A 15,103-nucleotide genomic window follows, 5' to 3' on the forward strand; every position below is an offset into this window, starting at 1 on the left:
GACTGTGTGGAAGAAATGGACCTGGGGGTGTTGGTCAATGCTCAGCTAAACATGAGCCAGGAATGTGCCCAGGTAGCCAAAAAAGCCAATAGCATCCTGGCGAGCAGAAGCAGAGAAGTGATCATCCCTCTGGAGTAAGCACCGGTGAGGCCTTACTTCAAATACTGTGTTCAGTTTTGTGCTTCTCACTACAAGAAAAACATGGAAGCCCTGGTGCATGTCCAGAGAAGATCAACAAAACTGGTGAGGGGTCTGGAGCACAAGACTTACGAGGAGAAGCTAAAAGAACTACAACTGTTAAGTCCAGAGAAGAGTGGGTTCAGGAGATCTTGCATCTCTCTACAATGACCTGAAAGGAGGTTGTAGCGAGGTAGGGGTCAGACTCTTCTCCCACATAACTAGCAATGGGAATGGAAGGAATGGCTTCAATTTGCATCAGGAGAGATTCAAGTTGGATGTTAAGAAACACTTCTTTTCTGAAAGTGTGGACAGGCACTGGAGGTGCCCCAGTCACTGTCCCTGGAGATGTTCAAGAAACATATAAAAGTTATGCTAAGGGACTCAGTTTAGTGGGGAAATATTGATGGTATGAGGATGATCAGAAAGGTTGATCTTGGAAGTCTTTTCCAACCTTGGCGATTCTATGATTCTACGAAACACGACAAGCGCTTAGCACCTTTGTAAACTGCTCCAAACAAGTACAGACAACTAAATGCAGTTTGGACAGTGAAAGCTTCAGCCTAAACATTAGGTGACAATCAGTGGGGGTCACACTGTCAGGTCCCAAAGCACACTGATATACTACAGTGTGTCTTCAGGAGTCTTACCTGGACCTGCTCTGCCCATGAGCACTGTTTCCTCTTAGGCCTGTGAATTCAGACACTGCCTGAACTGTAACAGATGTATGCTTGAGCCTAGCATTCTGGATGGACTTCTTGGACAGACACTGTAGCTTTGCTTAATTAGTTACTTTTTCAGACTTTTCTAAATTGGCAATTTTACCGCATTTGGCAACTCCTAAAAAGTTGACAGAAGAATTTCACAGCATGACAACACTGAAACTGAACTTGTCATGAAAGAGATGTTTTATCTAGATCATTTTAAAATGAAGCGCAAGTATTTGGAGTAAAAGAGAAGGACACAGCAAACAAATTGAATGCAATACTGAAAAACAGACACATATAGCAAAATGTCAGACAAACATGCTCTTAAGGAAAGTAAGCATAGTTAGTTGGACAGGCTAAGTCAAAACAAGGAAGCATCAGAGTTAAAATACTGTGATAAACCTCTGCTACTAACCTAACTGCCACCATCTTACTGTAACACTGTGCATTACTGTACTCATTGCTGTCCTCTGTACTTCACTGTAGGATTGGGGATAATTTTCATTACGACAGCACAGAACTTAGCATAATGTAGTCTCATCACTAATAAAAATTGGTACCTGAGCTGTACAAATCAGTTATAATGTCTTGAGCTCTCAAGAAATAATTTGGTCAATAGTAGAAACATGGATGGCAACCTGCAATTTTTTAAAGTAATTTGGCAAAGTCCGTTCAGGAGATATTAGATTAAAGAATACCTATACCATCCAAGTTCTGTGAATTTGGACAATTTGTAACAGTGTAACTGTTTTTATTTTTTATTTAACTTTTTAAAATTAATTACAACAACATATTAATTACAATGACATGATGATTTTCCCACAATAATACTGCCTTATTCTTTGTACAAAATATACTCGCATAAGAAAACAGAGCCGAGAATTCCCTGGTAATGAAGAAGTTGACATATTTCAACTCTCAAGTTTTTTACTTGTAATTAAGGAAGTGAAAAAGAAAAAAGTACCTATTACCTTGTTAGACAGCAGAAATAGCTTTACACAGCCACACTATGAGAAATGGAACCATTTTTATATTTCTGTAAATACTATCATGCAATAACTGAAGGCACCTTCTAAACTAGAAAAAATTCAAGGTTTTTTTCTAGAAATCAAAATAGTAGGATTATAAAAACAAAGATAATTTCTAATATTATTGTTTAAAACTCAAAAGTAAAAAGAATACAAAGGACTTTAAAATATTTCATTAGCATGTAAAAAAGATAATTTTAAGTTGAAAATAAAAATGAGGATGATTTAGTATAATACCTGACTAACTCTGCTGACTTCCTCCTCTTCTTCTTCAGCTTCTTCCCCAAATGAAAGCAAGTTAAAATTTCTTTAAGAGAGAAAACACATTTCCTATTAAAACTTTAATTTTAATTATCATTTGATAAACTTCAAACATGCAACTTCCATTTTGTACGTCCCTATTCTATGCCTGAGACAGAACAAACAGGACAGTTACAAACTAACATACTTTAAAGTCACTTTAAAGTCACACAGAATTTAAAATTCTGCCTTGACTAGCTTCCAGAGACTTATAAATGCCAACAGCTCTTTATTATTTTTTTTTAATACAGCAACGCTCCAGCAGTAAACACAAAATTCTCAAGATGCAACAGCTCAGGAAAGCAGCAACCACAAATATAATTTCACAAATGTATTTAGAATAGATAATGATCTTTAAGGGTTTTTCTTCAAAATTATTTATGCACTGTATTAGAAAAAGCTAGTTGCAATACAGTCTGCTTCTGTCCAACAGAACCAAAAGCATGCACATAGTACCGAATTCCTATTACTTCTCATATATAAGTAAATCTACCAAATTTTGTTCATAAATGAATGCATTTAAAAAGTATTTGAAATTTGAAAGCATTTTAATGGGAGCAAGTGTTAGCTGATAAAATAAATTAAAAATTTAAAAGAACTGTGCCCAAGTTACTAGCACGCATTAACTTCTGCATCAGTTACAAACGATTGCATATTCTTCTTGCCCATGGCTTACACTACTGTATTCTCTCTCCTCTGCAACAAACTATCGCACAAAAGAGCTATAGCTTAGCAGATGCACAATAACTACTGAAAAAAAACTAGGGTTTTTTGCTAACATTACAGCAGTTTCTTCTTGCATTTTTGTTAAGCCTTTGTTTCAAATAAAAAACAACCAAGCTGCTATTTCAAGGTAAAAGAAAATTAACTACTGCTCATGTTGCATGTATTTACTTTGTGCCTTTTACTTTGGGCTTCTTATCTTCTTCTTCTGGTTTGTCCTTCTTCAGCTTTCTATTTGGTCTTGGAACAATATCATCAAATGGATTAAACAAAACCTTTAAAAAAAAAGAATATTTTAGTCACATCCCTAGTAAGCACTGTTAATAAATGTCTCAATATTTTAAAAGCAATACATAAAAGACATGCCAGATTTTCATACTAGATCACAGCTCTCTTAGTAATACAAATGAAATAATTAAAAAACTACGAGTTGTAAAGAACAACATCCCTACCTCACTACTTCTTATTTTATGTGGACTGAGTGGTCTTTCCTCTTTGTCAACTTCCACTTCAGCTAGCCGCAGCATGTTATATATAGTATCTCCAGTAACCTACCAAATGCACAGGAAAGGTTTGAAAGTACTTAAGTACTTCTGCAAAACACAAGGCAATTATTACGTAAAGAATTTGAAAATACAAGTGATACAGGAAATACTGTAGGCATATAAATCACTTAAAAGAGAGTAAGTACAGCGTACCAATGGTTTTGGCTTTTCATCTTTAAATTAACAGCGAAGTTGAAAGAACATAAGAAAGAGCAAATTGTGCATTTCTGAGAGCAGAGGAAGACGTCAAAATTTTTCTGGGACTTGTAAAGCAGGAAAATAAGATACTGAAATACAAAAATTGTAGCTTTACTTTCTTTTGAATGAACTATGAAAGTGGTAAGTTCATCTTAGGCTTTTTAATTTCCTGACTTTCCTTAAGTTATTACAGCTTACAAATAAATGTAAACAAATAAACAAATAATGTTATTAGCATTAGACTAGTAAAGCAGTTATCATATTTCTAGTAAGGGATGATTTAAAAGGAAGCATAACACTTCTTTTCAGAAGACAAACAGTAAAAAGTAGATAATGATGTCAACAACCCATAGAAACATTTCCAAGAGATGCAGACAGAATGCAGGCAGCTCAGAATGAAGCAAAATAATTTCATACATATCTAACACAAACAACACTACAAGAACCTTCAATGATAGAGAAACATATACATGCTTCTAGCAAGCTCAAACTGAGACTACTCTGTGTAGCAGACCTTTCCAAAGATCGTGTGCTTGTTATTAAGTTCATCTGCACGGCCCAGTGTAAAGAAAAACTGACTGCCATTATCATGGGGTCCAGCATTTGCCATTGCAACAAGTCCTCTTCGATTAAATCGCAATCGTGAATGGAACTCATCCTGGAAAAGATAAAAAGAAGTATTTAACTACTATATATTTATATTAACATACACTGACAAAAAATAAACTGTTAGTTCAAATAAATTAGAAATTCAAGCATTAATAAAACTGGTCATTTATACCTTAGTAACAAGATTATATTTAAAACTTCTGCTCAAAACAGAAACAATTTTTAGTCTATCTTTTCTTCTCAGTTTCTATATCATCACAAATAAGCAAACAAAATTATTTCAAAACAAAACAAAAACAAAATCAAAACAGAAACAAAATCAATTAACAAAATCTGAAGAAAAAGTTTAGAAGCTACTATGCCAATAATAGAAAAACAAGATACACAATAGAAGATACACAATACACAGCAGAAACACAATTCAAGATAAACTAAGTTTTGCTAAGATAACTTTCCCCTTTTCTAAGTATTGCCTAATATTAATCATTATTTCTGTTGAAATTAGTGCTCTATAGAACAGTAAAAGAAAAAAGAAAAAGAAAAAAAGAAAAAGAAAGCATTTCTTAATGTAACTGCATCACAGGTATTTCCTGTAAAACCATTATTCTAGTCAACTGTTTCATTTAGCAGAAATTCTAATCCATGTAAAATAACGAGAAGTTCAGAAGCTTTGCAATAGTACAGTATTACTCAAATCCAAAGGAAGAACATCTTCAGGACCATGAGAAGACAGAAGAGGGCATCAAATAAAGATGACAGTGATGAGTAACACACAGTATGAGTAAAACACAATAGTATAAAACTTCTTTAACACTTAACAAAAATATTAAATAAGTGTTATTACTACACTATTAGAAGTATTTGTTTTGATATTTGCTCACGTAGCAACCTCTCCCACAAACTGCAGATATGCATTAATGCAGGATTTGCATTACAACTGCAGCAGGTGGACTGATGGCCCAGAAAGGTCACATAGTTTCAGTCACCAGCTAAAGATGTTTACCCTATCTGAAAGACTCAACCAGAACTAGAGCACAGCTTCTGTGCATGTGAAACTTCACTCAGGATCTGAAGGTCCTAACCAAGAGAAGTGATGTGCCATTATCAATAATACTAGTGACTACATATACATTCAGATACCTTTGACTATTCAGACAAAATGTACATGAACAACTCACATTTCTGCTCCTCAGTTTTCCACAAAGATCCATAGAATGCTTTGGGACCTTATATATCACCCAGTTCCAATCCCCTGTCATGGGCAGGGTTACCCCTCACTAGACTGGGTTGTCCAAAGCCCCATCCAAGCCTTAAGCACTCAATATGGATGATGCATCCGCAGCTCTTCCAGGCCATCTGTTCCATTGCCCCACCACTTTCTGAGTTAAGAGTTTCTTTTTAATGTCTAATCTAAATCTACTGCACAAAATATTCCTTTCTTCTGTCATTCTCAGACAAAGAGTCTTTCTGCAGCTTTCCTGTAAGTCCCCTTTAGGTACTGGAAGGCCTCTGTACTGCCTCTGCAGATTCCTCTCTTCTCCAAGCTGAACAAGCTCAACTCCCTTAACCATTCTTCACAAAGATGTGCTCCTGCCCTCTGATCACCTTTGTGGTCTCCTCTGGACCTGCTTCAACAGATCTATATTCTTTCTTGTGCTGGGGGCCCCAGATTTGGATGAAGTAGTTCAGATGGGGCCACACAAGGACAGAGCAGAGAACAATCACATCTGTCTTTTGATGTAGCCCAAGATACAACTGGCCTTCTTGGCTGCATTTCCCATTGTAGGCTCACGATGAGTTTCTCATCAACCAGCACCCTAAGTTCTTCTCACATCTGCTCTCAATCCATTCTCTGCCCAGCCTGTACTTGTGCTTAGCATTGCCCCAGCCTATGACCAGGACCCTGCACTTGATCTTGTTGAATTTCACGAAGTTAAAACACATAAGCACTTGCTCTGAACAATTTTCTCTCCTATTTTTATTTTGTTGAAGTGAATGTTAATAAGGTTATACACTTACCACAGAATTAGAACAGGCATATTTAAGAACACTCAATTCTAAAATACACATTCAAGAATGTTGAAGCATGTGCAAATTCAGAATATGAATAAACTTCAGCATTCCTTATAGAAGAAACTGCATTCCTTCTACAATTTTTTTTTTTTCTCACAACCTAACACAGTAGGAAGGGCAACTGACAGAGAGTAACCAAACATCAATATGCACAAGATACACAGATACATAGCTACATACCTTGAAGGGTGCTCCGTAGATTGAATCTCCACCTGAGCCGGTACCAGTGGGATCACCTCCCTGCACTATAAAACCCGGCACTACTCTGTGAAATATTGTATTATTGTAATACTCTAAAAAAGAAAAAGAAAATATATTAAACATACTTAAGCTATCTAAAGATCACACTTCCAGAGAGATTATGCAGACATATCAGTTACTGGAGTTCTATAAAACAAAACCTACAACAGCATTCTGCCATTTCCACCAAGCTGCCTGATCATATATTGACTTGCTCAGCGTGACTGTACCTTACCTAATCTACAAAGCATTACTGATGATATTTATGAAAAAAAAAAAAAAGAGGAGTCTTAAGCTTCTGCCACAGAAGATACTGCATACCACTGACAAAATTGTATTAATGAGTAATTTTATTTTCAGGACTACAAATGATAGTACCAGTATATATCACTTTAAAAGGAGAGTTAAATCTACTACGCCCTGTCCCAGCCAGTACCTCACATACATACTTGTTTATATCCATGCACCAAATGGTTATCACTTCCACTCAATGGCACAGAACACAGGTGTCATCCCTTTCCCCTACACTGTACTGTCTTTTGCTCCCCAGGTTATCTTGTTACTGTGCGCTATACACACACACATATACTCCAGATAAGCATTAAGACACTGTAAGAAAACATAAGTATGAAAAGTTCAACTCGACATATATTTACTTTATTTTTTCCTTTTTTCAATCTGCATTATGCTGTAAGACAAAGCAGGACCTGACAGTGTTGCAGCATAGCTCTGTATGTTCAAGGATAGTTATATTATACAGTACTCACTAGAGAAATACTATAGCATACAATACAAAGCATAGGATCCAACAGAGTAGCCATGCAAGTTCAGAAAGGAAATATGGCATAGTTTTTTAAAACCGAGGATAACTTAAGGTAATTCCCTGGGCTGAGAAGCAGACTTAATGCTACAAAAAATATTTTTGAAAATCCACATCTTCACATAATCAGTAAGAGCACAGAGTAGACCTTATATATGTCTGGGATACACAAATTCCACACTGCTATTTTTCTTTATCAGAGAGCTAAAAGAACTCTCACCAAATCTTATTAATGGTATATAAGTAGGAGTAGGAAGCATAAATTAAGAGGGTCTTTTGCACATTTTTTGTACAGTTTTCCCAATATGGAACTTCTCATTTAGGTGCATTATTTCAGCAAAAGGCTTTACAAGGTTCTAGTCAATAAAACACCACTGCAAATGAAACATTAAAAGCACTCATGAAGAAATGAACAGGGAGTAACAACAGTGAAGCAGGAATGAACAGGGGATGTCCAAGCATTGCATCACTGACATTTCCTATGTGCATTAAAGCTGCTATACTTTGTAGAGACTTCCTGAAAATAGGCCTTCCTAAACATCTGACACCAACTACTACATTCAAGAAAACCACCTAAAAATTGTTGTTCATTTTCCTTCCATTGGGTTCCTTAATGACCTTGAAAAATGTTTTTGATCTGGGTAGCAAGTAACAAAAATAATTAGTTAACATATTAAAACTTACTTATGACTTATCTTTTCCAAAACTGTCATCAAAATACCAATAGTACACATTAAATAATTCTAACAAATCCTACCACATCTTGTCCTTACCTTCCATACAAAGCTGGATGAAATTTCGACATGCTTTTGGTGCTTCTTTAGACCACAATTCTATATCAATATCTCCTGCTGTAGTTCTCAGCAAAACCTACAAAATTTTTATAAACATACCATTAGTTTTATTGCAACTTAGACACTAATAAACAAATATTACTACTGAGTTAAAAGGCACAGTTAACTTCATAACATTAACAACAGTAGTAGATAAGTAGTAAGCAGTTAAGTCTGGTGATGAGTAGCGTCCCCCAGAGGTCCAACCTAATCACCTTTATCGCTGACATACATAGTGAGCTTGAATACACCCTCAAGTTTGCTGATGACACCAAGATGAGTAGTGTAGTTGATATGAAAGAAGGAAGGGATGTCGTTCAGAGGGACCTGGACAGGCTTGAAAAGTGGGGCCCATACGAGGTTCAACTAGGCCAAGTGCAAGGTGCTGTATGTGAGTTGGGGCATTCCCAGATAAACATACAGACTGGGAGAAAAACTCCTTGAAGGCAGCCCTTCTGCAAAGAATTTAGGGGTTCTGTGTGTGAACATCTGGGAATGTTCACATTTCATCTGGGTGTGGATGAAAAGCTGGACATCAGCCAGCAGTGTGCAAACCCTAAGTCCAAGTGTATTCTGGGCTGTGCCAATAGAAGAGCAGCCAGCAGGGAAAGAGGGGATTGTACCCCTCTGTTCTGCCCTCTTGAAGCCCCACCTGGAGTACTGTGTCCAGACCTGGGGCTCCCAACAAGATAAAGATGTGGAGTTGTTGGAGCAGGTCCAGAGGAGGGCCATGAAAATGATCAGAAGGCTGCAGCACCTCTCCTGTGAAGAAAGGTTGAAGTAACAGATCTTGTTCAGGCTGGAAAAGAGAAGGCTCCTGGGACCTCACTGTAGCCTTCCAGTACTTGAAGTAAGGATATAAACAAGAAGGAAACCAACTTTTATGTGAGTAGTCAGTGACAGGACAAGGGCAGATCGTTTTAAATTGAAAGAGAGCAGATTTAGGCTGCACGTATGGGGAAAATTCTTTACTCAGAAGGTGGAGAGCCACTGTCCATAGAAGCCGTGGTGCTCCATCCATGGAGGTGTCAAGGTCAGGCTGGATGGGGCACTGAGCAACTGAGCTGGAGGGAGGATGGAGCAGCACTTCCCATGGCTGGAGATTGGAAATGGGTGACCTTTGATCCAAACCATTCTGTGATTCTGTGATATCCCAATGTAGTTTTGCAGCACTTAAGATATGGTTCTGAAGTAACTCAGATGAAAAGACTACTGATAACACAGTAACTACCAGAGGGTAGAATATTAAACACTTTAATATTTCCACAATGAGACAACGCAGAAAAAGAATATGCCTTAAATCTCCAGTGGCACGCTCTATTTATTACAGGTAACACCACTAAAGACAATGCCGATTCATAACAAAGCGGTAAACATAACAAGCGGCCGAAAGCGACAGAATCAGCCGCCTGCCCCTCGCCCGCGCTGCCAGCAGCTCCCGCCCTCCCCTCCCTCGCAGCTCCTCCGAGGGCAGCGCGCGCACCGCCGCGCGGCAAGGCGAGCACGGCGCCGGCTGCCCGCAGGGAGCCTCACCTTGCCGTTGGTGGGGGGCTCCTGGATGTAGATGTTGCTCATGCTGGGGAAGGGGTGTTGTGGCAGACCCACGCAGTCCCAGACCGATGCACATCAACGCTTCTCCCCTACCCGCGCTACTGCCCGCAGTCCGCCACCATCTTGGGCGCCTCTACACAGCACAGTGGAGCGGGGGAAGTGTGTGACTGCCCAGAACAGGGGAAAGGAGAAAGGAGCGCTCCGCCGATCAGGGTCTGCACGGCGATCACGGAGCGAATTATTTCTGGAAGGATCTGAAGGCTTTTCCGGACCTCCGGTCCCTCCTCGTCTCCCCGGCCCGGTACTGAGGTCCCCCGTCCTCCCCGGGAGTGGCGCGGCCCGAGAGCTCCGGGCTAAGCCTTCCGGCGGGAAGAAGCTCCGCGGCGTTTCCGGGCCGGGCTGCGTGGAGGACGCTGCTCGCAATGGCTCTGCCGGGTGAGGAAGAGTCCCGAGGCTGCGGGGCGGCGTGCTGAGATGGGAGCGATGGGGTCAGCGGCACCGTTCGTGGGGAGGCGAGGCGCGAGGAGCGGCTGGCGGTGCGTTTGCCAGCCTGCGGAGCTGAAGTGCCGCCGCCATGGCCGAGCCAGCAGCTGAGCGGGGCTGTGGGCTCCAGCAGCCCTCCTGCGCTCAGTACGCGACCCTCGCCTGCAGTCTTGTGGGTGCGCGAGGGTACGGCTGGCTCCTGCCGTCTGCAGGTGGTCACTGCCTTCCTTAGAAGTCCCGAGAATGGCATCGTCCCGCATGGTTTTTCCTCCTCGTGCCCCAGATTAACGCCTGTCTGCATCTAGGTTGTTTAAGTAAAGGCTTTAAGAGCGGAGGTGCAGTCAGCATGGGCAGCAATGGTCGTGTTACCCACGAGGTATTCAGCCTGTGTGATCCTGTGGTGTGAGGAGTATTTGGCTGGAGAAAATTGAGTCAGACTGAACCTTGCTATGAGTTAAACAACAACAACAAAAACCTAACAAAAACAATTCTTTAATAAAGCTGCTCTTGCTCTCATCTTAGGGGATAGTTTCTGAAGGAAGAGGTCTTATGTTTGTGTTCAAAGATTTGCAAAACCTCTTTTGCAATATTGTTGTCTGCTAAATGAGTGAGGCCCTTAGTTTTTTTTGGAGAACTGGCAGTTGGAAAAGAGGGGAAGTGGGTGGAGAGAAGGAAGCCTTTACTTGTTTGCTTTTAATTGCCTGAAACTTACTCTATTCTAAAACCCTGTTTATAACATCATTATTTAAATCCCAAACAATAATGATTTATTATCATCTCAAGAATTTGATGGGTGCGGGGATGATAATCAAGATCGAGTAAACCTGTCGTTAGGTCATTAGAGAGCCATTAACTTCTTCAGACACTATCATCAAGCCCTAGCAAGATTCCATTCTCAGTTGGGATTCCTAATTTTGCTGCTATGTAAAATTTCTTTTATACACTTTTTTTCCATATTTTTCAGTCACACGCTTTTTGTGTCTTAATTGCTGCTCATTTCTCTGCTGTTTCTCTTAAAAACGTGTGTTTTCTTTACAGAAATCTACATCTCACAAGTTGCACCTGAATAGGTAGTCCATAGGTAGTCCAATGCCTTTCTTATCAAGTACTGGGTGATTATTGGAAAGCATTGCACAAAGCATTTGCACGTATAGTAGATTCTGTAGCGTGTGCTCGCTTCCTTTCCATTGAGCACTGAGTCCTTCTGTACTGCTTTGATTACATTGATAGAGATGGAGTTTATTGAGTATGTCAGAATGATGAAAGATGAAATCTTGCTTATGAGTCCAGATGTGAACTCAATCAGCAGATGCTGTTGAGTATTTCTGTGATACGACATTGCAAGATAGAGATACATTTTTTTACTCTTCCCTTTACACTTTGTTTTATTTTTATGTTGCCTGTCCCCTTATTTCTCATGGTTTTCTCATGGTTTAAAGATAGATACTTATGAAATAGACACATAATGACTGCAGAGTTTATAAACCACTGAGAAGATACGTAACACTGAGGTTTGGGATCTGCAGAAAACCATGGGATTTCAAGGCTCCTCTGTTTCTTTTAGTAGGATTTACTGAAGATGATACTTCTCTCAGTAAATCAAAGTTTGAACTCTTGAAGCTGATATACCCCATTTCTGGTTCTGTAATTTCATAGTTTTTTTCTTATGTTAGGTTAATTATTTAAATAAAGGAACTAGTTGTACAGAAAACTGTGTATACAACTGTTTAATTTTCCATATTTTTCATACTGGATAGAAAGACACTCTTTGATTTTTGGAAATGCTGTTTTGCTTAGAATTATGAATTGACTCAGCTGACTTAAAAATTGCACTGATCCTTTGGTGGGTAACAGGATCCACATTTTGTCTTCTGAGTTAGATCTTGATGATCTACTTAACTGGGGGCACAAGTAGGCATAGAAAGCGACTTTGCCAAAATTCAGAAGAGTGATCATTCTGGTCTGTCTACTGGTGTTACCAAGCCAGATTTAAAAGTAGCAAGTAATTGATGAAATGTTCTGTTTCAGGTGCAAATAAGGATAACATCAGAGCAGGATGCAAGAAATGTGGCTACCGTAAGTCTATATAGTAAGCAATATGGTAGTGCAGTATTGGTTTTGGGTTTTGTTTTTTTTGTTTTTTTTTGTTTTTTTTTGTTTTTTTTCCGATTTATAATGATGGGACTACTTTTGGGGGAGAAAAAGAGGGGAAAAAAAAAGGATCTCCACCCTTGCGGCTGTTCTAGTCCCTCACTGCTCTCATTATAAAAGACTTTCTCCATATATCCTTGAGTATTTTTGAAGACCTGAGTTTCTTAGCCAAAAAAATCACCTGTATGCTGATGTATTCACATGTACTAAATTTGCTGTGCAATTGCTTGAGAAACCTTGAATTCCAAGCACTGTCTTTGACATCTGTTGTACTTGTGAGGTAAGCATTTGTGTTCTTTTTGAATCTCATTGCAAGCTTAAGCAGGGCTTTCTGCTCAAGATATGTCCAGTGTGTTTTGAAAAAAAATAAAAATAAAATCTGCATGATCTTCTACACAAAGAAAGTATCCTTTGTAAGATGTGCTTTGAGTTATGAAAGCCTGCCCTCCTCCTGATGCCCTATCAGGGGTTGATGCTGTGCAAGACCAGCCCTTTTCATCACAAGCTGCCTGATGCTGCTGTTACTTGCAAGAGCTAAATGCTGATTTACGGAACAGGTTTTTCATTATGTTGTGTTAGGGAAAGTACATCTGTGACTATTTTCCTGATGAATATAGATGTGTTCTAGTGAAAATATTAGTTTATTAATCACTCAGTCACATTTTTAGAACAGTGGAGAAGTGGACACTGCTCCATAGTGAACTGCAGTGAAGTAGGATGAAGGAAAAAAGCTTTGTTCTTTCACTGCAGACTTTGCTTCCAACAAATTTTATCAATGAATTGCCTTATGTATCCAGTCTTTCAGAGAAATAGGGATATCAATATAGATTCAGTGGTTTATTTGTAGATGCAATGTCAAAGGCTTTCTGGAAGAGAAGGAAACTTATGGTTAAATTGCACAGCCTACATTTTTTTTTTCTGTATTCAAGGTCTTTAATAGAGAGAAGCTGAGTTTGTTGCTACTTGAATTCTTTCACAGACCATATCTTCAATTTGTTTTATTTTTATTGTTATTCCAGTAGAAATATTCAACTTCAAGGCGTCTAACTCATGGTAGTGATTATAACAATCTAACTTAGAGAAGTAAAAATACTAGTCCTGTGTTAGTGAGGATTAGTATTATGTACTGATTATTAAAAATGATTTATATTTCATAAGGAAATAATGTTCTTCTATTTCACTGAAGAGAGATGGAAAAAACAGTATACAGAAGAACTTGCTATAGTTTTCCAAATATTTCTCTTCATGCTTTTAAATTGTTATTTTAAGTAGTTTCTTCTGAAAGGATATGAGACTATTAAAGAAATATTAAGTATTTCTTTAATAAGAAATATGAAGAAGAAGAATATAAAATATTAAAGAAATAGAAAATCTTTAACAAAAATATGCACCGTTAGAATACCATTGCACAGCCTCTCAAGGAGAAATTTACAGTTTGTTCTCCTTCTTCATTCATTGATTGTAGTCTATCCTAGCTTTCTTTCTCTTATTAAAATGGAATAATACTCTTAGCTTTTGATAATATTTGCTAGTTTTTAATGTGCTTCTAAATTTTTGTTTTCTTTAGCTGGTCATTTGACATTTGAATGCCGAAACTTTCTTCGAGTGGATCCTCAAAGAGATATTGTTTTAGATGTTAGCAGCACAAGCAGTGAAGATAGCGAGGAAGAGGAGTTACAGAGACTGCAAGCCCTGCGTGAAAAGAAAAGTAAGTTAGATCTTCTAAAAAAAAAATTCAGTTAGCTATTTATTTTAGTAGTAAGTTGGACAGTGGTCTTCTGATGTGCTGGACCTGTCATTTCATTCTTTCCTATAAATAGGACTTGTCTCTACCGTAAACAGTACATCTTTTACGTCAAATGTTCAGACTTAAGATATTTGATACGTTCATACATTTTTTTATTGATTCCTTTCATTGGAAATTAACAGTTTACACATTTAGAACATCTCAAAAAGGTCTTATTGCAAAAGACTATAAAACTATTAATAAGCAGCTACTTTGAAGAAAATGAAATTGATATTCTGAGTTGATTCTGTGATTATGTGTATTTTAAATATCTTAAAGTCAACAGCAACTCTTAAAACCAATGACAAATATGGCAGTTGAGTTCTTTTCAAATTTCTATATAGTAGCTGACCAATTGAATTTCAACATTAATACTTGGAGAAACACTTACCTCTGTGAAATTTGAGAATCGTGCCATCAGAAGGAAAGTAGATGTGTTAGTTACTTAACAGTTATGTGGATTCATTTCAATTTGGACTCTGAAAAGGCTGTTCCCCTAAAAAAAATGGGAAGGTTGTTCTACTGTGTTAAATTGTCAAAATTCTCTCAAGGGTATATGACCAGTTTTGTGGTTCAACCTGATGGACAGCTAAGCACCACCAGTGAGCTGTTTGCTCAATCCCCTCAAATCTCCCTTCCAATGGAAAAGAGAGAGAATTGAGGGCAAAGAGAGGATGGAAGTAGAGCACTAGGTTCATGTAAAAACTATTTACTGAGACAGAAAAGGAAGAGAAGTATTACTAATGATTACCTATCTATCTATTACATATTTTCAAAAGAAGTGATGCACAACACAATTGTTCACCACCCACTGGCTGGTGGTCAGCATTTCCCCAAGAGGCAGCTGTGGGGGGGGGGGGGGGGGGGGGGGGGGGGGGG

General features: G+C 38.5%; 1 protein-coding gene across 1 annotated transcript in view; it reads right to left on the reverse strand.

Annotated features, from left to right (window-relative positions):
- Nucleotides 1-10,091, reverse strand: part of CWC27 (CWC27 spliceosome associated cyclophilin) — a 120,166-nt gene extending 110,075 nt beyond the window's left edge. The window contains exons 1-7 of the mRNA XM_042825703.1: nucleotides 9,787-10,091; nucleotides 8,194-8,290; nucleotides 6,541-6,653; nucleotides 4,193-4,336; nucleotides 3,388-3,486; nucleotides 3,107-3,210; nucleotides 2,150-2,219 (exon numbers count right to left, since the gene is read on the reverse strand). Coding sequence (XP_042681637.1) covers nucleotides 2,150-2,219; nucleotides 3,107-3,210; nucleotides 3,388-3,486; nucleotides 4,193-4,336; nucleotides 6,541-6,653; nucleotides 8,194-8,290; nucleotides 9,787-9,828 — 669 coding nt within the window. The 5' untranslated portion in view covers nucleotides 9,829-10,091. The remainder of the gene's footprint in view (nucleotides 1-2,149; nucleotides 2,220-3,106; nucleotides 3,211-3,387; nucleotides 3,487-4,192; nucleotides 4,337-6,540; nucleotides 6,654-8,193; nucleotides 8,291-9,786) is intronic.
- Between the last annotated feature and the right edge of the window lie 5,012 nt (nucleotides 10,092-15,103).

The sequence above is a fragment of the Centrocercus urophasianus genome, unplaced genomic scaffold (assembly GCF_019232065.1).
Source record: "Centrocercus urophasianus isolate 14NV4802_14NV808 unplaced genomic scaffold, USGS_Curo_1.0 seq_25, whole genome shotgun sequence".
NCBI lineage: Eukaryota > Metazoa > Chordata > Aves > Galliformes > Phasianidae > Centrocercus > Centrocercus urophasianus.